This window comes from Petaurus breviceps, unplaced genomic scaffold (genome assembly GCF_028583685.1).
Source record: "Petaurus breviceps papuanus isolate PSGF00001 unplaced genomic scaffold, PetGlider_PUasm1.0 208, whole genome shotgun sequence".
NCBI classification, from domain to species: domain Eukaryota; kingdom Metazoa; phylum Chordata; class Mammalia; order Diprotodontia; family Petauridae; genus Petaurus; species Petaurus breviceps.
In genome coordinates, this window is record NW_027185852.1 from 23671955 (window position 1) to 23696006 (window position 24052).

Consider the following 24052-nt stretch of genomic DNA (forward strand, 5'->3'; position numbering starts at 1 on the left):
AGGGCACAGAAGTGGAGTAGATAGGAAAACCCACCATCCCCTTGGAAGGAGTAGAATTGGTGCCTCCCATCTCGGCCAAGCAGTGGAAGCAGTGCAGCTGCCTGGATGGGTCTTGGGCAGTCTGGGGCCCTGGGATTCTGACTCCATACCCAGTGTTCCATCACTGTCTCCATTTGTGTGATGGGAACAATAATACCATTCTCCCTACCTTGCAAGATTGTGTGAGAAGAGCAGTTTGTAATTGGGAGCACTCTAGAATGAATGAGAGGGTCAAAAGGCACCCAAAGGTTGGAATAAAATGAAATCTAATCATTGTAAATGCTTATGTTTGGGTCCAAAAAACCCCAGTGTTGCAAGGACTGGCTAGGCAGCTGTGGCTTTTCCAAAGATGCCCAACTTCTATGAAAAAGATCTGTGTTGACTGCAAATCTGCTCCAAATTAGCATGTGACATGGGAATCCTCAAAAGCTGACATTGACCTTAGCTGCATTTACAGAAGCATTGCATCCAGAATGAAGGCAGTTAGTTGATGGTCCTGCTTTCATCAGACCAAGTCTGGCATGCTAAATTCAGTTCTGGGTACACAGATTTGGGAAGGACAGTGAAAACCTAGAGTAGGCGGACAGCTAGGTGACACAGTGAGTGGAGCACCGGTCTGGAGTTAGGAGGAACAGAATTCAAATCCAGCCTCAGACTCTTGATACACTAGCTGTGTGACCTTGGGCAAGTCACTTAACCCCAATTGCCCTGCCTTCCCCTCCAAAAAGAAAACCTAGAGTGTCCAGAAGAAAGCACGTGGGATGGTGAGAGGTCTGGAGAGTATGCCACAGTGGACAAATCAGTGGAGAGATCTAGGTATGTCTGGCCCCATACGCCTCTTGGAGATGGGGAAGGGAAAGAGTAGACACCTAACTGTGGCCCTTCTCTTGTTCTTCTCAAGGTGGAAACTTGGTCTCACAGTCTTCCTTTGTGGAAGGGTAGGTTGGACATCACAGATACCTATTTATTGCTTCCTATGATCCACCCATCTGTTTAGACAACCCGTGGGAACGACGCATGCCTTACTTGGGCACAAAAGTCTTAGACAGGCGGAAGGCAATGTCCAAAGGGCAGGCATGAGCAGCAGAGACACATGGATGAGTCCTGGTTCCACCACTAACACCATGTGTAATCTGCTTAAGTCACCTCTCTGGGCCTCAGTCTCCTCACCCATGAAGTCGAATGGATTCTTTGGGTTGGTACTTTCCAAGATCCTTCCAGATCTAAGATGTGATCATTTATATCTGTTCTTTATTGAGCTGAACTCTGTGACTCTGACCATCCAAGGTTCTAATGGTTGGTGATTCTGTGGCACTCCTGGCTCTGGGAAATGTGACTGGGGGCTAGAATGCGGGATTCATAATCAGCAAGACCTGGGTGTGGATCCTGCCCCTGCACTAAGTAAGTGCCCTTGGGCAAATTAATCCGCTTCCCTGCTCCTTAGTCTCCTCATCTGTGAAATGGGGAATAATATTCTGGTAGTACCCATCTCACCAGGTTTTTGTGAGGTTGAAATGTAAGTAAAGGGTTTTGTAAATTGTAAATGCTTTAATGGTGTTGTTGATGATGGTTATCTGGGAATGGATGGACCATCACTGGCTGGATGGCTGTAGGAGGAATTCCTTTATAGGTTATGTATGGATTAAAGCTACATGTGGACTGAGGAGACCCCTTCCAGCTCTAACATTCAGTAGATCTGTGTTACGGGGCAGTACAATTTCGCCTTGGGATCAAACAGGACAGTCTCCAAGTTGGAGCAGTCCACAGGAGACTATACCATGAGACACACATGGACAAACAGGAAAGTTTATTGGGATCACAGTGGCAACAAGTGGGGTGGGTGGACCTAGCCAGCAGAGGCCATGACCCAGCAGTAGACTTTGAATACGGTTGGCAGTGTAGAGGCTATTGTGGGGGGACAGTGAGGAGAGGGGACATAGCACCCTCTGAGCAGGCCTCAGGGGAGACCCTGGACATCTGTAGTGGTCACTGTAGCGATAAAGCATTTCTGAAAGAGTCGGTCAGGGTCTGAGGCCTGCGGGTCACAGTCTAGTCGGGTGTTCAAGAAATGCCTTCGGAGGCTGTTGGGCCCCACAGCTCCCATACCACTCCGGCTGGACTCTCCCAAAGATGGGGGGTCTGGGTCTGAAAAAAGCATAGTGAATCACATGCAAAGGTTACACAGTTGTATCAAGACTTCACGGGATCTTGGGACAGGAGTGGAGAGTTCTGAACCTGTCCATCAGGGGACCCAGGAACTGTCCTTGGTCTCCACTGGTTTCTAGACCTCCCATTCCAGGTCCTACGTGCCCCACCCCCCTCCCAATACACACAGCTGCACTTGGTACTCCCACATCTGGACTGGGATAGTACAATGGGATTCAAACCTAGGTTTTCCAGAATCTAAGTTCAGTGTTTTCTGCCCCACTACCTGAGACTCCACTTCTCAGCTCCCCTTTAGCCCCCAAACCTATGATTTTTCTCTCTGCATAGCCTGCCACCAGATAATTCTCTGCCCCCAGACTGAGATAAACTGGCTTTTTCTTCTTCTTCTACCTTTCTCTATGGACTTGAAGGATCTTTCGGCTCAGGAGAAAGACTGTGTGTCAATGGATCAATTATTCAATCAACCAACAGGCACCTGTAATATACTTGGCACAATGCTAGGCCCTGGGGATACCAAGCCCCAAATGAAACAATTCCTATCTACAAGGAGCTTATATTCTATAGGGGGAGACAATGAATCTACATGTAACAGGAATGATCAGGAAGGCTCTGGTCTGCTGCTCTGGGCTACTCACAGAACTAGAGACATGTACTCTGGCTCTTTGGGGATGGACATGGAAAATATATGCAAAATAAACGCCGGATAGTTTGGGGAGGGAGAGGAGGGCCCTCTCCTGCTTGTGGCCCTTTGCTCTTCAAACCTACCCAGGGCTTTGTCCTTGGCCCTGCCTTGGTCAACACTTTTTTACCAAAAATCTGGATGAAGGCAGAGATGGCAGCCTCATTTAATTTTCAGATTGCACAGAATTGGGAAGAAAGCTCACATGTTATTGACAGAATTATGATCTCCAAAGATGTGGAATTGTGGCTCAAATAAATTAGATGAAATTTAGAGATAACTATAAAGATGGGTTCAAACTGCATGTTGTTGTTGAGGTTTTTTTTTTCAGTCGTGTCTAACTCTTTCTGCTCCTATTTGGAGTTTTCTTGGCAGAGATATTAGAGTGGTTTGCCATTTCCTTCTCTGGATCATTTTACAGATGAGGAAACTGAGGCAAACATGGTTAAGTGACTTGTCCAGGATCACACAGCTGGTAAGTTCCCAAGGCTGGATTTGAACTCAGGAAGAGGAGTCTTCCTGATTCCATGCCTGGCACTATCCACTGTGCCACCCAGCTGCCCCTCACACTGCACACTGGGATTAAAACAAAGCAATGACACCCTCTCTGAGCTCCAGCCCTGCAATGAGCAACATGTTTAAATATACCAAGAAAGAACTGTTAGTAAATATGAAGCATGTTATGGTGCATCCCTCAGGAAAATAATGAAGAAAATTAAAATTAGCCAGCATGCCAAATATACCTACTCCTTCTGTGGCAAGACTGAAATGAAGAGAAGGGCTATGGGTATCTGGCATTGGGATCCTGTATGGAAACAGTAGCTGGTGGCGCATGGACCTACAACGCCACTTCTGCAGTCACAGTCAAATCTGCCATCAGAAGACTGAAGGAATTGAAAGACCAGTAAAATCTCATCAAATATCTGTAGCCCACAGTCCCACAATAAATGGGTTAATTTATGGAATAAAAAGTGTCAAAATCAATGACATTAAGTACATAAGACATGGTGCATTGTGTGAAACAGATCTGGGGGTTTTCATAGACCACAAACTCAACAGAAGTTGACGGGTGTCATGGGAGCTAAAAGAGTTACTGAGATCTTGGATTGCATTAAGAGAGGCCCAGTATCCAGCAGCATAGAGATGGTAGTCTCTCTCTGAGCTCCACCCTGGTCTGGCCACACCTAGGGTATTGTGTCCAGTCCTGGGCACCACATTTTAGGAAGATCATTGACCAGCGGGAATTGATCCAGAGGAAGGCAATTAGGGTGTGAAAGGACTTGTGATCCTCATCATAGAAGGGGAGAGAACCAGGAATGTTTAGCCTGGAGAAGAGGAGTAAGTCTGAAAGGCTGTGATTTGGGAAAAGGATCAGCCTTGGTCTGCTTGTTCCCAGATTAGACAGAACTAGGAACAATGAGAAGAAACTATGAAAGGCCAGCTGGGGTGGGAAGCCCAGGCAAACTCCCTGCAGGTGGGAGCTGCCCCAGAGTTGGAGGAGAGGCTGCCTCCCAGGGTGGGGGATGAGTTCTCCCTTCCTTGGAATCCTTCCAGCAGAGACTGAAGACCACTTGTGAGGGACTTGGTGTTGGGGATCCCTTGTGGGGGGGGGGGGTTAGGATGGCTGGATGCTGAAGAACTCTCGTTTTCTGTGTTATGTATTCCAACTTAACCAGTCACAGGACCCTGGACAGATCATTCATTTCATCTTCCTGGGCATCATCTATAAAATGATGGGGTTGGAATAGACGATTTCTAAAGTCCCCTCCACTTCTAAATCTACAATCCCATGAATCTCCTTGAGCATCTGGTTCCTTCTCTGAAAATGTAGCCATTGGTTTAGATCAGGGTTTTTCAATGTTTCAAAGTTTTTTGTGACCTGCCCCCATCTTGGCAGTCTGTCTGGTGAAGCCTTTCTCAGAACTGGAAGAGTTCCTAGGATGTTCTGTAAGAACATGCTTCCTAGAAGAGATGAATTCTTCTTCCTGACCTCAGTTTCAAGGACTTTGTCATGTGGGCCACCCCCTTCTCCCATCCCCTATGAGCTCCTGCCGGTGCTGATGAATGGGTCCTTTCCCTCCCCGGTGTCCCCAGATGGCGCTGCTGATGGCGACCAAGGAGTCTCTTACCTGCTTCCTGTAAGCGTAAGCCTGTATCCAGCTTGGCAGGGGGCTTGGAGTGGATGAAGAGGTAACACAGCACGCAGACAGTGATGACGAAAGCCAGGAGGACCACAGCTGCTACGGACAGGCCTACCAGGGCGCCGATGCTGGAGAAAGAGGACCATGGGGGGCTGAGTGAAAGGCAGCAGCTCCCAAGGGGCAGAGCCCCATCCCTGTCACCTGGGCACTGTCTGACCTCCCACTGTCCCTTGCTCATCTCCTGACTCCGCCCCCGCTCTTCTCATCTCAGCCCCCTGACTTCCTTCAAGACTCAGGAGGTTTTTCTTTTTTCCTAGCTTAATAAGTACTTGCTGAGTGACTGACTGACCTATTGACCCTGCGCAATTATTTACATCCTCTGGGCCTCAGTTTATAAAGCTGCCCTGGACTAGAAAAATGACTCACCGATTAGAATTGGGTCTGGTGCATTTTCTAGATCTATGTGGAGAAGAGATAGGGAGTTAGGTTCAATGGTTTCTTCTTACTCCACCAAACTGACTCTGCTTCTGGGCCTCAGTTACCTTGTCTGGAAAATAATCTGTATTCTATTAAATATGCACACTGGGGGGTTTGCAGCCAAAGTCCCCAGGTTCCCCCGAAGTTCCCAAAGTTCAATGTGACTGTGCATCCTGGCAGAATTCTGAGAGAAGCCTTCAAGGGCTCTAGAGAAAAGGGAGCTGTCCATACAGTCCTGGCTATGTGACCATGGGCAGCCTCCTTTAAGCTACATTGGTCTGTGGCAGTGACCCTGGGTTCCTAGAGACTCTGACAGTGGAACTCAAGCTCTAACCAACCAACAAGGGTTCAAATATGGGCCTGGCAACAGACCCAAGTGTCTGTCCTAGAGTAAGGGCAGAGAGGCTCGCTTGCAGATGCATCTTTTCAGCCACGGTAACTCATGAAGATTATCTCTGGAAACCTTCAGGAGCCACGGAGGAAGCACTCCCAGTAGTGAAACCCTTTTTCCTTGAACTATGACAATAGGCAAACTTATTTGTACTTCAGTTTTCTTATTCATGAAAGGGAGCTGCAAGTAGCCTGTCCTATTCACTATGCTGATGCCACATCAATCAATAAACATTTTCAAGTGCCTACTATGTGCTGACACTGTGCCAAGTGCTAGGGATACAGAAAGAGGCTAACGACAGTCCCAATCTCTATCCTCTCCTGGACATTTATCAGAGCAAGGCAAATCATGTCATTTTTTTCCCAGAACAGTCAACACCATCAAAAAGACAATTAAAGCAATATCCTCATTTATTTTCTCCCTCCCAGCACAGCAATCAGGGCCACATTTCCTAGCAACAAGAAGCAATGTGCTCTCCTAAAGCACCCACCACACAGTGTTCCCCTCCCCATCCCCACACGGGCTGGGAGTCTGGGACGTTTCAGGCAATACCTGCTTCCCGCCTCTGAAAAGCACATTAGCCAAAGAACAGCAGAACTCTCTCCATCTGGAGGCACTGAGTGCTCATTCATTCATTCAATCAGCACCCAGCTCAGTGCCCTCCACCAAGGTCCCTAATTAGGCCTGATTGAATGAAACTGGAGGGGCCAGCTGGGGATAGTGTCTCCTGGACTTGCAGGAAGTCTGAGCTGCACCTCCAGCTCTGCCCATCACTTCATTCCTTTGTGACCTTGGGCAAAACCCCTCGAGTTGTAGTTTACGTCCTGGCTCCATTATCCACTTCAAGGGGTTGTGGGGAGGAGCAAGGGAAATAATGGAAGCCGAAGACTCTTCCTAAAGTGGATAATGGATGTCGGTGCTTTGCTGGGAGTCCAGGATCGTATCCACTCCTCTGCTGGCCACTTAAAGCTCTTCACAAGCAGGCTGTAGCCCACTTTGCCAGTCTTATGACGCACTGTTCTCCTTCATGCCTCTGTGATCTGTCTACCTGCTGTTCCTCCCATCTCTGTGGCTTTCTTCGCCCTGGCTATTTTCCATGCTTGGCATTCACTTTCTCATCACTGCAGAATTCCTAATTACCTTTAAGGCTCATTCAATAACACCCCCCCCCCCCTCCTCCCTGGTTGAAGTCAGAGCTGTGCTCCTGAGAGCTGATTGTTAAATTTTCAGTGTGAGTATTTACACATTGGAAATCAGCAAACGCTGCAAATCAGGGCTTGATTTATTGTTTTGTTGATTTCTAGACTTAAAGAAAGCAATGGAGAAAATGTTAATACTACAAATTAAACTTAAAAGTGTATGGTGCACACATCCCCCCCCCTCCAAGTTAGTTGTTAAACATATCCCAGTATACCACTGAATAAAGTCCTCCCCGATTTCCCCAATTGCTAGTGCTCTTCCCCAAGTCACCTTGTATCCATTTTGAATATTTTAATGTGTGTCCATGTCTTAACAACTAAACTCCTCCCAAACCTTCCTTTCTAGAGGGCACACGTTAGATTTCCAGCTCACTACACTCTCCATCTGCAATTCTTCTGGGTCTCAACTCCACAGAAGAAGATGCCTTCATCAGCAGCTGGAATCGGAATCCTCGATGATGACCCTGTGGTTGCATGTGAACTCAGTATGGCGTTGTTCCCCCTCAAAACAGATTGCAGCCCTTCTTTGTCTTAGAGAAGAAATGACTGAGTTCAAAGAACATGGTGAGCCTTTTCCAGGAAACCTTTCTTGAGCAGCCCACCTGCCTAGGCTGCTTGAACCTGTCCTGCCAAAACTACCTTGGATTTATTTTGACTGAATTCGTAAATACTCTCCTGTGCAAGTGCTGACTTCTTGAGCTAGATGTAAGCTCCTGGAGGGCAGGAGGTATTTTATGAAATAAATGTGCATTAGTTGAATGAATGGGAGCCAAGAAGGTTGGTCTAATGGATTGTCTTGAAGATCTGAGATCTCCATTTCCTGGAAAAATAGATTCTGGTTGTGACTATGATTGTTGTATGGGCTTGACTTGGGAAAATCACAGGCTATTTAAGACCTTAGAGGCCATTGATTTCAACCCTGTAATTTGACAGATGGGGAAACTGAGGTGCACAGAAAGGAAGTGATTGGTTCAGAGAATGTCCTCATGGCACTCCCTCTTAAATTGGCCACTGGCCAAGACTTGGACATGCCTTCATCCATAAGGCCATAAATGGGTCCCAGTTGAAGTAAAAGGGATTTCAGCTAGGGATAAGAAAGACTTTCATTTTGCAGAAAATTGGTACAAGCTAGCTAGACTGGTATGGGACTATTTTATCTGGGATTCTTAAAAGCAAAATGGGCAGTGAGGTGACACCCATAGTCAGGAAGACCTGAGTTCAAATCCAGCCTCAAATTACTAGCTGTGTGACCTTGGGCAAGTCACTTGACCATGTTTGCCTCAGTTTCCTCATCTGTAAAATGAGCTAAAGAAGGGACTGGTAAACCACTCCAGTGTCTCTGCCAAGAAAACCCCAAATGGGGTCGGGAAGAGTCACGCTAGTGGGACATGACTAAAGGGACTGACCAGCAATGATGTAATAATACTAATGACAGGCAGCATTTCTCTAATGCTTCTCACTTTGCAAAGCGCTTGACATATTATCTCACTTGAGTTTCACAATTTAGTGAAGCAGGTGCACTTATTGTCCTCATTTTACAGATGGTAAGACTGAGGCCCAAAGAGGTCAAGTGACTTGCCCAGCCAGTCAATATGGGAGGCAGGATTTGAATTCAGGGCCTCAGTTACCTCATCTGGAAAATAATCTGTATATATGAGCACTGGGAGGTTTGCAGCCAAAATCCCCAGGTTTCCCCGAAGTTCCCAAAGTTCATCTCCAACACTTTATCCACCATGCTACAGGATTTGGTGTCAAAAAACCTGCAATTTTTTTGTGTGCAAATGCTACATACTTTGTGCAAGTCACTGCCTCTCCAGGCCTCAAATAAGCTAAGCTGTTTGTTGGGGTCCTTGCTCAATGGTAGGGGGAGAGAGAGCAGATGACCCCCAGTCATCTTCTGGGTGGAGCTGGTCTATGAGGCAGGGAGCCTAAGAAACGTTGCTGCATCTGGGAGAGACCGCCTGTCTGTCCTTAGAGTGAGCTTCAAAATCAGGTTCAATACAGGACTGGGGACTGCATGTTCCAAACAGTGGCAAATGTTCCTGGATGAAAGAACATGTGGTTGGGAGGAAACAAGGAGGCCATTTAATTGCTGATGCACTGAAAGGAGGTGGCAGTCAGAAGCTCCCTAAGCCCATCCCCAGGCCCTCCTGAGGGCCGTTCTTAGAAAGCCTTGCTGGTTGGCAGCTAGTCCCTTCCAAGATGTATCCGGATTTAAGCAGGAGACAGGGAGGGACCTGTAAGACTGAGCTGAACAAGATGAGGGAAGATGCCTGGCTTTCTAGTTAATGCTCATCAATCCACAGTCCTGGGTATGATGAGAAACGGAACCAACTTTCAGACACCATTGAATCTGGTCACACTGATTCACCCGTCTGGACTGCTCAAAGGCTTAGATTGTAAACTTCTCGAGGGCAGGGTTTTCTCCTGGCACACAGTGGGCACTTAATGGTTGTTGATTGAATTGATAATAAGGGAAGGCGGAAGGGGTGTTTTATAATAAGGTCACGGGCAGGAGAAATCACACCGATATTATAGTCAGGGATGCAGGGCAGCAGTATGAGTCTTTCTTCCACACTGCTGCTGTCTGTAGGGGGAACAAGAACCCCTGGGTTAGTATTGATAATAAGCTAGAACATTATACTCTGGTTCCAGGACTGATTATCCTAGCAAGAGTGAGAGATGGGGCCGAATGGTGCGGCACCAGGCACCTGATGTTCCTGAGTAACTGTTTCTGTGTTCTTGTTCCCCTGAGCTATGGGAGTCTCCAGGGAAGTCTTGTGTGCTGGGTCCTACTGACAGTCATCTGAGGTCTCAGCCCGGGCAGCATCTTTGATTACTCCTCAGTCACTCCTCCATATTTGAATGTCACATTCTCCTGCCCAGAAGCTTTAGGGATCCTGGTCTGAACTTGCTCAGATATTTGAATCTTTTCACTTAACCCTCAGGTTTAATCTCAAGGTCGAAGCACAGACCCTAAGCCTTTGAAGAAGCCTGATTTGGTAGAAAGAGTAAAACCCAAATTCAGGAGATGCATTCTCTGATTCTGACCATGTTTGCCTCATTCACAGAACCAATGGCAGTCCACATTCCCCGTCCAATCCCACACCCAGACCAGTTCCTATACCCTAACTCTTCTCACCACAACCAGGGGTAGTTTCAAATCTGACCTCTGACACTTATGAGGTTTGTAACTCTAGGTAAGTTACGTCTCCCTAAGCCTCAGTTTCCTCATCAGTAAATTAGAGATAATCATCTTTGCACTGTGAGTGGAGAGATTCCTAGTGAAAGGCAGCAAGGGGCCATCATTGCTCACCCTCCCACATATTTAAGGGCTCACATGGGATAGTGATCTCCAGCCCAGAGATTAAGGATCAAAAGCAATAATATTTGTAAAGCCCTTAGCACAGTGACTGGCACACAATAGACACTATATAAATGTTTATTCCCATCCCACACCCCCTCCCCCTTAGGGTGCCTTGAGGTGTATTTTTCATACCGATGTTGCAGGTCTTGGTGGAAATTAGCCTCTAAGGGTAATGAGGAATATAGATTTGTGAGGAGTTTGCCTTTATATGCATGTGAGACAGAGCTTGAAGCCCTGCTCAATCAAGCAGCAAGCATTTATTAAGCCTCTACTGTGTATCAGGGACTATCCAAGGTTCTGAAGATACAAAAATAGAAATGAAACAGACCCTGTCTTCAAGGAGATTCTATGCTATTGGGAGAGACAACATCTTTACAAATCAGTAGATACAGGGCCCATTGAAAACAGAGACACACTAATATTTGGGGGAATGAGGAAGGTCTCTTGGAGGAGGCGGGCCTTGGGCTGAGTTTGCAGCAGGGGGGAGGCAGAACATTCCAGGCATGGAGAACTGTTATGAGTAGGCCAGTTTGGCTGGTGGCGTGTTGTAGGGAGCTGAGTGGGCTGACAGGGTCAGTGTCTGTGAGGGCTGGGATGGCCGTCATTGGCTTCTGGAGGGCAGGGCCAGTGTGTGCTCAGGCTCTGCCATCAGCCTCCCTGCCATCACCTTGATACATATCTGACTCTCTGTGACCCTATTTGAGGTTTTCTTGGCAAAGAGAGTTGAGTGGTTTGCCATTCCTTCTCCAGATCATTTTACAGATGAGGAAACTGAGGCAGACAGGGTTAAGTGACTTGCCCAGGGCCACGCAGTTAGTAAGTTTCTGAGGTCGGATTTGAACTCATGAAGATGAGTCTTCCTTGTTCCCAGCCCAGCGCTCTGTGCACTATGGTGCCCCCTAGCTGCTTGTGACAAAGAAGCCATTGATCATCTTTGGTATCGTCTCTGGTCTGAACCAGAGTTTCCTATTGCCAGGTCACAAAACAGGAGAGGGTGAGGAGGTATGAGCCAACTCAGAGCCCTTAAAACCTCCCTCACAAGGATGTGGTAGGGAGAGCATGTAGTGAAACTTAGAATCAGGGGATAAAGAAGGCCCTGGGACTTCATTGGCTTAGAGAACTCCCATGTGGGAAAACTCCCTCCACCAAAGCAGGTTGGCACCTTCTCTATACCTTTTAGTCTTACAGAGTCTCTTACATGACTTGCCCAAGGTCACACAACCAGGATGTGTCAAAGGCTGGATTTGAACCTGGGCTTTCCTGGCTCTGAGACCAGCTCTGTATTTGCTATGACACTCCACCTCCAAATGCCAAGGCCTTGAGAAATGTGAAGAAGTATGGCTGATCCCTATTGACTCAAAAAGGGCATTGGTTGTTGTTAGCATCAGCTGTCTAGGGTGCTTCCTTGTATGAAATATCACTTTGTCTGGTCTACATCTGCTGGTCTTCACCTGTTCTGAAATTGTAATGGAAGAGTCATGTCAGAGAACATATGCTTTGAGCCACAGGGGACCTGGGAGTCATCTAGTCTAACCCTCTCATTTTTGACAGATGAGGAAACTGAGGCACACATTAGGGAAGGTCATACAGGAAGAAGGTGACTGACCAGAGTTTGACCTCAGGTCCACAAACTCTGAATCCAGGGCCCTTTCAGGAACAGCCACTTCATGACTTGGTTATGAGAACCTACCTCGTCAGGCTGATCCCACATTCCTCCCCCTCACTTGGTCTGGCAGCCAAACTGGCCTGCTTATTGGAGCAGGTTCCCCACAAAACACCCCATCTCCCATCTCCAAGCCTTTGCCCAGATGGTTCCTTCACATCTGGGATCCATTTCTTCCTTGCTTTAGGCATTCTTTGAATACCAAAGCTCCCTTTAAGGTCACAGTTCAAAGGTTAAGAGACCTCTTCTGATCTCCCTGCCCCCAATTTCTTTGTCTTTATTTTTACATACATAATAGTTTTGTGACTATTTAAATGGGTACATTTTGTATCCTCCTAGCAAAATGGAAACTCTCAGAAGGCAGAGACTGTTTAGTGTTTCTTTGTACCCCAGAGATTAGCACTTTGCCTGGCACATAATGCATCAAATAAATAATTGTCCATTGGTTTTGTTTCCCCGGAGTTTAGTAGGGTATCTGGCACAAGCTTTAAGGAAAGTCTGTGGAACTGAACTGGCCTTAATCTAATTGAAAGGAATTGATGTTCCTTTGAGATAAATGCAGATTCTACCTGAGGACCCAGAAGAAAAGTGAATTAACGTCTTTACAAAAAGTTCCTTAATGGAGTATTTATGACCAAGAAGGAAAGGGAGAGAAGCTGCCAGCCCCAGGGGTCCCTGGGCGAGCCCGGAAGCCAAGAGAGCTCAGGACTTTACCTTTTGGTTGCTTTCCTCATCTGTAAAAGGGGCCATTGTGAGGTCAGTGTGTGGTAGTGGATCTATGACCCGGGGAATTTCAAAGCTGAGTAGGAATCGCCTTCCATAGCTTCCCAGGCTGGTGGTCCTCACAGCTTCTGTGTGAATACTTCCAGTGATGGATCACTCACTGCTTTACAAGACAGCCCATTCTGCTGGGGGGCAGCTCGGGGTGGGGGCGTGGGGGAGGGAAGTCCCTCCTCATATCGGTCTGAAATGAGCCTCCTTTTACTCATCGTTGCCAGTACCGGCCCCTCCCAACACAGCTGGTCACTTTCTAGGATTACATTTGTCCTGGAAAGTGAGCCCCAGTGCCCAGACCCCCTCTGGCTCCGGCTCCTCCATCCCACACCTCCTGGCTGGGCCACTGGTATCTTCAACCCAGCACGCCAATTGTTTGGTTTTGTCTTTGAGTTCCTGCCACTTAGCCTGGTACTTGGCATACAGTAGGGGCTTAATACGTGTTCTTTGCGTTCTGAAAAATCAAATCTAGATTGGCTTCAGCATCCACAAGGCCTAAGTTTAGAGGTCACCTGACCTTACAGGAATCTGGGACTTAGAGCGATGGAGACCTTCCCCAGGGCCACCTCAGGATAAGACATGCCAAAGAAGGATAAAACTGCCTTCCTGGCCTTGCATTGGACACACACATGTTTCCATGTCCTTTGTCTCCAAGATAGATTCCCGCACTTAGGTCATGGGCCAGCCTCCCTACCAGTGAGAGTGAAGGCCAGTTGGGGGTTGGGTTTCTGCATTAGAAGTTTATATAACCATGGGCTTGCTTCTACCTGTTTCTCTCTTCTTGACAGACGCCATTTGAGTGACAGGGGCAGAGGGCCCTTTCTCATAAGAATGAAGACCTTTTCTGATCTCAGATTCAGACTCTGAATGCTTTTATCCCACACATTTGGAGCATTTGATTATTTAAAACATTACTTATAGTTCCCCTCCCCCCGCAAAAGACCCCTGGTCCTCTCCTCCCAGCTTCTCTAGTCTAGAGGGTACCTTTGATTCTTCTCTCCCCACCTGTCCCACCCCGCCTCCACCCTTATCCAGAGGTCGCTAAGTCCCCTCTTCTCCAGTTCCATTAGATTGGAAGCTTTTTTTAGTTGCATGGCCATGGTCCTAATTTAGCTTCTCACAGCCTCTCACCCAGATTGTGGCCATAGCCTCTGAACCAATAGCCTCTCTGCCTTCAGTCTTTCCTTTGTTCAGTTTACCCATCACCCAGCTCCCTAAATCATGCTCCTTACTCCCCAGGACCGACTATGTCATTCCCTTGCAAAAGAATTTTCAGTTCCCAATTGCCTACAGGATTAAAAATAGAAATTCCTTAGCCTGGCATTCAACATCCTCCATAACCTGATTCCAACAGGCCTTTCTTGCTTTATTTCCCCTGCCCCATGTCTTCCAGGCTGTTCCCTGATCTTGCCCTTCCATCCCTCCCCTCTTGATTTCATGAGGGCATTTCCCAAGCTGGGAATGAACTCCTCCCTCTTCCCTGCCCTTTACAATCCTTTCCTTTCAATTTCTATCTTGGGAGCCCATTCTTCTATGAAACCTTCCCTGATTTCCCTCATCGAAGGCTCTTCCTTCTTCCTCAATTTGCCCTCAAGCAACTTGTCAGGATTTTTTCCTTCTCCATCATCATGGTGGATCTTGTAGAATTGTGGTCTGGGAACATGTTAGACTGTGTTCTGCCCCTGCCAGCTCTGAGGGCAAAGACTCCACCTTTTTTTAATCTTCATGCCTCTGGCCCCAAAATTAATTTATGTCCCTTCCTGAGTCTGAAGGATGGACACCTGGGGTGGGAAAGAGGTCATCAGCGTTTTCTGTCTCTGACTGCTCATAGCCCACCTTGCCTGGGCCAAGTACCAGGAACAGCCCTCTAAAGGCCAGTGAAGGACAATTTCCAGATGTAAGGGGAAGTACTCTTCAGGGCCTGAGAGGGTAAGAGCGCTAAGAGGCATTTCCCCATTATTCCCATGAAGCAGCTGCATTTGCCTGAACATGTGAAAGAGTCTGCAATGGGTGATAGTTAAGGGTCACTGTAGGGGTGGGAGTGGGAGAGCATCAGTTCTGTGGAATGGGATGGGAGAGCATCAGGTAAGAGGATGATTAAGAAGGAGACAGAAGAAAGGAGATCAGATGGGTATCTCATACTGCACAGTATTTTGATGGCCTCAGTTAACAGAATGACAAGGCCAACAGGAACCTTCAAGATGTCTTTTTCTCAGGACAATCCCATTGCCCTACTAACTGGTCTCTCTGTATGCTGTTTCTTCAATCCAACCTTCACAACACCCCCCCCCAAATCACCTCCCCATCCTAAAGGAGGAGGTAGGAGATTCCCCATCCTTGGAGGTCTGCAAACAAAGGATCAGTGACCACTTATCAGGAGTGTTGAGGGACGACTCTTGTCCAGAGATGAGATTAGACAGCCCACAAAGATACCTTCTGATTCTAAGAGTCTGTGATTTGTGTTTATTTTGAACTCAGGCCTCCTGGCCTAGAATTTCCCATGACTATCTCAACAACCCCACCTTTGGGGGACCTTGTTGCCCCATAATGTTCCCATGAGCTCAGCAGTGCAATTGTCATTATCCCCACTTTACAGATGAGGAAACTGAGGCCCAAAGTGGCTTTCTCAAGGTGACACAAGTAGGTAGTAAGTGACTTAGTCAGGATGGCTGGGCCAACACTCAATACACTTTCCATTACTGCAAGCTGGACACAATGAGGCCCTTTTACTTCATCCAGATGTTGTAGGTCATAGAAGGAATTCTTGCTCAGGTATGGCTTAAATTGGGAGGCTGCCAAGATCTCTTCCTACTCAGAGACTTGGGATACCAGGTTTCCTAAGGTCTGAACAAGCATTCCTCAGCTCCAAAACAGTGAAAGCTGGCAGGACCCTCAGTAACCATCTGTCTGATCCAACCAGTGATTGAGCTGAGCTAACAGAATCTCCAAGCTGGGAGGCAGCCCCAGGACCATCTGGCCTGAGCAGTACCCAAATGAGGATCCCCCATAACAGTCCCTCAAGGAGATCAGCTGCCTTTTCCTGAAGTCCTCTAAGGATGGGGACCCTCCCCCCTCTTATCCCATGCCACCCTGAAGCAGCTCAAGTCTCTTGGCAACCCCCCCCCCCTTGCCCAGGGTTTTACCCTCTGGGGCCAAGCCCTCTCCCACACACAGAACTTCAGATATGTGGAGACAAATCTTAGGTCCCCCCAAGACTTGGCTTTTCTCAGTTAAACATCCTTGGATTCTTCAACATGAAGTCACTACTCTGGTTACAGCCCTTTTGATACTTTCCAGCTCAGCAACACCTTCCCTAGATTGGATGCCCAGAACTGAGAGGACATGGGTAGAAGCTGAAGTTGGAATCAAAGAGATCCCTGACCCTTAGCTAGCTGAATAACTGAGGCCAAGTCCCTTTGAGCCTCAGAAATGGGCTAATAATGCCTGTAGCTCTGACCTTCCAGGGTTCTTGTGAGGTTCCAATAAAATCATGGATAGATGGTGCTTTACACATATTAAAACACTATATACAAGGTGTCTCAGGGCGGTTGGGTGGTGCAGTGAATAGAGCACCTGCCCTGGAGTCAGGAGGACCTGAGTGCAAACTTGGTCTCAGACACTTCCTAGCTGTGTGACCCTGGGGGAGTCACTTAACCCTGTTTGCCCCAGTTTCCCCATATGTAAAATGGCTGGAGAAGAAAATGGCAAACCAGTCCAGTGTCTGCCAAGAAAACCCCAAATAGGGTCACAGAGAGTCAGACACGACTGAGACGACTCAACAAGAAGGTGTCCCAAAAGTCCCAGTTCATTTTTATGTTTAACAGTCTAAAAGTGCCCTGAGACTTTTGGGACACCTTGTAACTGTCAGTTACTATTCACTCAATGGTATTCAGTAATTTAGGCGTTTGTTTTGTTTGACTGAGCATATTTGTTATAAGAGTTTTTCTTTTCTTGTGTTTTTTTTCCTGTGGGGGGAGGTAGGAGAGAGAAAATAGATTTTTGACCATTGAAAAAATTAAAATTTCAAAAGTGACTTGGCATACTCACTGACCCAGTCCTGGACTGACACAGCAGAGGATGGCAGGACTGTCTGTCACCTCCTTATTCCTGGAAGTCCTGCCTTTCTTCACACAGCCTTCTCAGGAACCAGGTACACTGTCGACTCACCCTCATGGTGCACTGAGCCTCTGAGATTGCTTTCAGATGGTTTGCTGGGTGGCCATCCATGCCTCCCCCAGCTGGTACTTGTGAAGCTAACTATTTGTACCAGTAAAGAGTAAGACTTGACATTTATCGACATTCTATTTCTTTATATTAGCTTTAGCCCAGTGGTCCACCCAGCCTGTCAGATCCTTTTAGATCCAGCTTCATTCTGCTCTGCTTTTTCCTCCAGCTTTGTGTCATCTTCTCAGTGGAGGAGCATGGGGCAAGGTTCAGTGCAGAGAGCATCAGATTTGGAGTCAGGAGGATCTACATTTCATTCGAACAACACCAGCACTTACTGAGTGACAATGGGTAAGGCTCCTAACTCAGCTGAGTATCAGTTTCTTCATCTGTAAGTGGGGATAGGTTGCACCTACCTCAGAAGGTTAATAGGAAGGTGAAATGAAACACTGTATGTAAAGTTCTTTGCACATCTTAAAAAATACTAATAAATGTCAGTTATCTACACCAAAGAGATCAAAGACAGAAGGAAAGGACCTATCTGGATAAACATATTTATAGCAGTTCTTTTTGTAATGGTAAAGAATTGGAAATTGAGGAGATGCCCATCAGTTGGGGAATGGCTGAACAAATGCACATATGAATGTGACGGAAGATGATTGTGCTAAGAGATAATGAAGGGAATGGCTTCAGAGAAACCTGGGAAGACTTGCATGAACTGATGCAGCATGAAGGAAGCAGATAAGGAGAATGATGTGTACAATAATGACGACATTATGAGGATGAATAACTTTGAAAGACTCAAGAACTCTTATCAATGCAACTCATGATCAATTGTGATCAACCAAAGGATCTTTGATAAAGCATGTTTTGCACTTTCTAACAGAGGGGATGGACTCACGGTATGGAATATGACATATATTTTTTGGATGCAGCCAATGTGGGAATGTTTTCTTTGACTGTATATTTGTTACAAGGGTTTTCCTTTCCTTTTCCTTTTCCTTTACCCTTTTCTTTCCTTTTCTTTCCCTTTCTTTTCCTTTCCTTTTTCTTTCCTTTTTCTTTTTCTTTTCATTTCTTTTTCAATGAGAGGTGGAAGAGGAAGAAAATAGATTTTTGACCATTGAAAAAAATTAAAAATCAAAAAATTACTTCACATTATTTCTACTACTACTACTAGCTAGTATATGGCACTTTAATAATAAATAATAATAGTAGCTAACATTTATATAATCTTTACTGTGTTCCAGGTATTAGGCTAAATTCTTCAAAATTACTATCTTATTCAATATTCACAACAATCCTGAGAGATAGGTGCTATTATTATCCCATTTATAGATGCATAAACTGAGGCTGAGAGAGTTTAAGTGATTTACCAAGTGTTGCATATATTAGTGATTAAGAATCTGAGACAGGATTTAAATTCACGACTTCCTAACTCCAAGTTTACTGCCTTACCCATTGGATCATACAACTGCTTCCTATCGCTATTATTTATCCATATCACTGTCAAAAATGTTGAATAACATAGGAACAAATCATATCCCTGGGGTACCCTGCTGCAGCTCTCCATCCAATCTGACATCAGGCCATTAGTGACTACTCTTCAGATCCAGCCATTTAACCTAATACAAATCTGCTTAACTGTATACTCAGTCTAGGCCACATCTCTTCATCTTTCCGCAAGGACAACATGAGAGACTTCATCAAATATCTTGCTAAAATCCAGGCAAAGCATATTTACAGCCTTTTTCTCTATTGGATAAAATGCATGTGCCCTGGCTTACCACTTAAGACTCTCCATCATCTGTCTCTGCCTTGCTTTTTGGCCTTCTTTCCCTCCATTTGCCTTCATGCACTCTACATTCCAGTCTCAACAGACTCCATGTGCTTGTGAAGGCCACTCCTTCGGACCTTCCTCACGCCTTTACTGCACTCCCTTCTCAGCTGCCTCTTGCCATGCCTGCCCTTCAGCCCCAAGAAGGCCCCGCTCAGACAATGGCAATCAGGTCTCATTTTTGTACTCCTGGAGCTGATCACTAGACCTGGCTTACAGCAGACATTTAATAGATATTCACTGAATTGAACTGACTTACACATTTTCTTCACCTAACCCTTCCATGGAAGGCCCAGAGAGGGTAAAGAATTTATCCAAGCTCACATATCATTAGTCAACACCTCCAAGGCCAATTTTAAATAGTGCTCATCTTTCTTTATCATAACCAAAATACCTTGCCCCCCATGGTTTCTTAAAAACCTGTACTTCCCTTCTCTGGGTTATGTATTTGGCATTAACATGACTCTTTATCAGGAGATGTACACACAGGATGGGATGGCAGAAGGCCAGGGAAGTTGGATTCAAAAGGCTTGGGTGCTGTGAAAGGGCTTTAGAAGCTCTCCAGAATAACTCTCATTTCATGGGTGAGGAAAATGAGGTCCAGAGAAATGAAGAAATTTGCCCAAAGTTACCCAATCGCTAAGTATCTGAGGTGGGATTGAACCAAGATTTTCCTGCTCCAAGTCCAATGGTTGTCTATCCATTATGCAAGACCCTTCCAGTTTTGGGAATCAATTTCCAAGTCTTTCACCTATTCAACAGGTACTTATTAAGTACCTGTGGTAGATGCTAAAAATACAAAGACAAGAAAGAAAAAAAAAAAGGAAGGAAGAAAGAAAAAGAAAGAAAGAAGGAAGGGAGGGAGGGAAAGAAGGAAGAAGGAAAGGAAGGAAGGAATGGAGAAAGAAAGAAAAGAAGGAAGAAGGAAGGAGGGAAGGAGAGGAGGAAGAAAAAGGGAGAGAGGAAGGAAGTAAACAAGGAAGCCGTCTTGCCCTTAAGAAACTTTTACATTCTATTGAGAGGAAACAAGAGGTACACAATAAAAAGAGGTACACAATAAATAAATAAATAAAAAAATAAATAGAGTATACACGAAGTAATTGGGGGGTGGATACTTTTAATTGAGGGTGTGCAGGAGGCAGGATTAAGCTCACCTCGTATATAAGGAAGGTATGTGAGCTAATCCTTGAAGGAAATTTGAGATTCTAAGTCAACAAACATTTATTATTTGAGAACTGTAGAGTTAATTTTTTTGTAGACTAAGAAAATAGTAACTGTAGCTAACATTTATATATTGCTTTATAAATTATTATTTCGTTTGATCCTTACAACAACCTTGGGAGTCAGGTGCTATTATGATCTCCATTTTACAGAGGAAAGAATTGAAACAGACAGAGGTTAAGTGACTTGCCCAGAGTCAGAGTCAGATAGCTAGTAACTGAGGTCACATTTGAACTCAGGTCTCCTAACTCCAGGCCCAGCTCTCTATCCACTTCACCACCTGGCTGCCCTAGATTCCATTATTTCATTTCATAAATGCAATCACAAAAATTTATCCAATCCCTACTATGTGCCAGGTGCAGTACTAGGCATTGGGGATTCAAAGACAAAAACCCCTATCCCCAAGGAAGGATGGTCCTGCTCATTTCTGACCCAGTTAGGCCCACCTTGCAATCTTGTGTTCCTTTCTGGGAGCCATGTGTTCAAAGGGATTTCTGTAGACAAACCAGAACGAGACTGGAGGAAGGTGGGGACTAGAAGCCAAGCTATATGTAAAGAGGTTAAAGGTCTTGGGAATGTTCAATCAGGAGGAAAGAAGGCTTGAGTAGGTGGGTAGGTAAGGGCATAGTTGCTATACTGGAGCCCAGTCCAGAAGAAGGAATGTCAGATTTAGTCAGAAGATGGGATTTGAAACTTGGCTTTGGTCCATTAGCTGTATAACCTTGGCCAAGAGAGGCCTCATGGGTTGGCCCAGAGGATCTCTGGGGTCTTTTTGAACTCTAAAGCTGTGACTCTATGAATGATGTCATCTCATCTGCAGGGGTATCATGTGAACAAGGCGTGACATTCATTCTGCTGGGTCCCAGGATGGGGAGGAGGATAATGGTTCAATTCAGAATCAGATAAGTTCCACTGAATTCAACAAATATTTACTAAGCACCTGCTATATTCCAGGCAGTAGGCTACAAAGATGTTCAACAGTCCTTGTCCTCAAGGAACTTACATTCTACTGGAGGAGACAATGTTCATACAAAGATAATCCAAGGGAACTGAAGAGCCTTAACAGCCAGGAAAGTGGAAGTGGATGAAGCTGGTAGCGTCTGAGCTGAGCCTTGATGGAAGCCGGGAGTGTATTGAGGTAAGAGATAGAGCCTCAGATTCAAGGAACATATAGTCATCCAGTTTGGTGAAAATATGGCTTGTGTGAAAAAGAATAGTACAAAAGAAAGCTGTGTGTGTATGTGCGTGCGTGTGTGGGGGGGGGGGGGGGTAGGGCAGAGAACCAAATTGTGGAGGGCTTCTGAATCCTAGACTTGGGAGTTGCAATCTTAGCCTAGAGGCAACAGAGTCACTCAGATTTTTGAGTAGGGGATTGACATGTGCAGATTGATATTTTAGGAATATTACTTTGACAGATGAGTAGAGAATGGGTCAGAGAGGGGAAAGAGATGGAGGGACTGAGCTGCTGGTAAGGGTGGTGGCTGTGAGTGGAGAAAAGGGGATAGATGAACACTGAAGGGGATTTGATAGGAGCCTGCACCTGATTGGATCTGGAAATGAGGGAGAGGAAAAGGGTGAAGTGGGACTCATTATAAATCTCGTGCCTTCTATTAGTAATGGTTAAGTTAGGAAGAGGGCTGGATCTTGGGAGGAAGATAAAGAGCTCCCTTTTGGACATGTTGAGTTTGAGATGACTGAGGGACGTGGAGGGGATGTCCGGCAGGCAGCTGGTGATTCAGGAGTATCAGGAGAGAAGCTAGGGCTTGGTATGTGGTTTGGGGAGTCACTGGCATAGAGATAATAGTCAAACCCACAGCATCTCCATGCCTCTGATGACATCACTTCCCCCACCCCCAGTCATCAAACCTTTTCATCTTTGATTTTAACAGGGTAGGTAAGACAAATAGGATTTGTTTGATGGACGGGGGGAACTGGAGGCATGGAGAGGTTAAATGCCTGGAGACAGGTCACACATCAAGCTGTTTGCAGAGCTGAGAAAGGAATCTAGAGAGTCAGTGGTGTCATTGCCTTGAAGTCAGCAAAATCTGGATTCAAGTCCTGACTCCAAAATTTACTAGTTGTGTAACCCCAGGGAAGTCACTTTAACCTCTTTATGCCTCAGTTTCCTCATCTGTAAAACAAAGGAATGGGAACCAGTGGTCTCAAAGGTCCTTTCTAGTTCTAAATCTAGGATTTCCATATTTCTCGTTCATTATTCTTTCCAGAGAGACTTCAACAAAGTTATTGAGAGTGGGGCTGACCAAGTCACTTCCCTGCTGTGCCTGTTTCCTCTATAACTGAAAGAGACTAACCTGGCTGATGTCAATACCTAGCATCCACAGTAGGGATAGTGGACTCTTTGTTGACTCAGTGGAATGAATGATTGGATTCCCAACCTGACCAGAGGGGTCATTTTGCAAATGTACAAAGTTATAAAAGCAAACAGTGCCACCAAGTCACCACCAGAATCTCTGTATTTGCATAGGGCTTCTTTGCCTATTGCCAGCTTTCCCACTTATATGAACCTCACCAGGGAGGAAGTTTGAGACAGGTATTATTCTCCCCATTTGAAAGATAAAAAAGTGGACCCATCTCCCCACTCCCCTCAGTAAGAAACCCAGTGATGTGGTGGAAAGAATACTGAGCTCCAAACCAGGAGCCTAGGGTCTTGTCCTGGCCAAGCTACAAACTCACCAAGTCACCTTGGACAAGTCCCTTTGGCTCTCTGGGCCTCAGTTTCTCCACCTGTAAAAGGAAGGGGTTGGGCTAGATGGTCTCCAAGGTCCCTCCAAGCTTCCATATTCTGAGTCTGAGATTGAATGACTCACACATGAGTTTATCATGGAGGCAAATGTGGAATCTTGGTCTCCTGCCTTCTCACCCTGTGCTTCCTGGAGGAAGCTAGTTAGGGACTGGGTTTGAATTCAGTCCAATGAGTCTGGTGAGCTTTCTCAGCAGCCAGGAGAAGGAAGATGGGGAATGTTTAGGGTTTGCCTTTACATCCCCAGCCCACACTTAGCACAGTGCCTGGCACACTGTAAGCATTTAGGAAATATTTGTTGAGTTCAGGAAGGAGAAACAGAAGAAAAGCAGGAGAGAGAGATGGAAGGAAGGTGTCAGGAAAGAAGAGAAAGAAGTAAAAAAGAAAGAAGGAGGGGTGAAAGCAGGAAGGAAGAGAAAGTGAAGATGAAAGAAAGGGAAGAAGGGCTAGGAAGGAAGGAGGAAATAAAGTGGGGAGTGTGGGAAAGAGGGAAGAAAGAAAATGGGTGTTAGAGAAGAAGGGAGGGAAGAAGGCAGGGAGGGAGGGAAGAAGGGAAAGAAAGGAAGGAGGGAAGAAAGAAGGGAAGGATAGAGGAAGGAAGGGAAAGAAAGGATAGAAAAAAAGAGGGAAGAAGAGAGGGAAGGAGGGCAGAAATAAAGGAAGGAGCAAGGGAAGAAATATGGGAAAGGAAGGAGAGAAGGAACAGGGAAGGAGGGGAGAGAAGAAAAAGAGAAGGATGGAAGGAAGAAAGGAGGAGAGAAGGGGGAAAGGAGGGAGAAGAGGGAAAGGAAGAATAAAGGAAAGAGGGCAGAAAGAAGGGAAGGAGGTAGTAGGAATAGAAAGATGGAGGGCAGAAAGAAGGGAAGGAGAGAGGAAGGAAAGGAAAGAAAGAGGATAGAAAAAAAGAGGGAAGAAGAGAGGGAAGGAGGGCAGAGGGAAGAAAGGAGGGAGAAGAGGGAAAGGAAGAATAAAGGAAAGAGGGCAGAAAGAAGGGAAGGAGAGAGGAAGGAAAGGAAAGAAAGAGGATAGAAAAAAGAGGGAAGAAGAGAGGGAAGGAGGGCAGAGGGAAGAAAGGATGGAAAGATGCGAGGGAAGGCAGGGAAGGGTGGCAGAAATAATGGAAGGCGCAAGGGAAGAAATATGGGAAAGGAAGGAGAGAAGGAACAGGGAAGG

General features: G+C 46.0%; 2 protein-coding genes across 2 annotated transcripts in view; both read right to left on the bottom strand.

Annotated features, from left to right (window-relative positions):
* Positions 1 to 24052, bottom strand: part of LOC138165341 (sterol carrier protein 2) — a 464797-nt gene that overhangs the window by 334327 nt on the left and 106418 nt on the right. The gene's annotated exons all lie outside the window — the stretch shown is intronic.
* The window catches only part of LOC138165192 (protein shisa-like-2A), a 22508-nt gene continuing 452 nt past the window's right edge, over positions 1997 to 24052 (bottom strand). The window contains exons 2-3 of the mRNA XM_069093319.1: positions 5014 to 5153; positions 1997 to 2184 (exon numbers count right to left, since the gene is read on the bottom strand). Coding sequence (XP_068949420.1) covers positions 1997 to 2184; positions 5014 to 5153 — 328 coding nt within the window. The remainder of the gene's footprint in view (positions 2185 to 5013; positions 5154 to 24052) is intronic.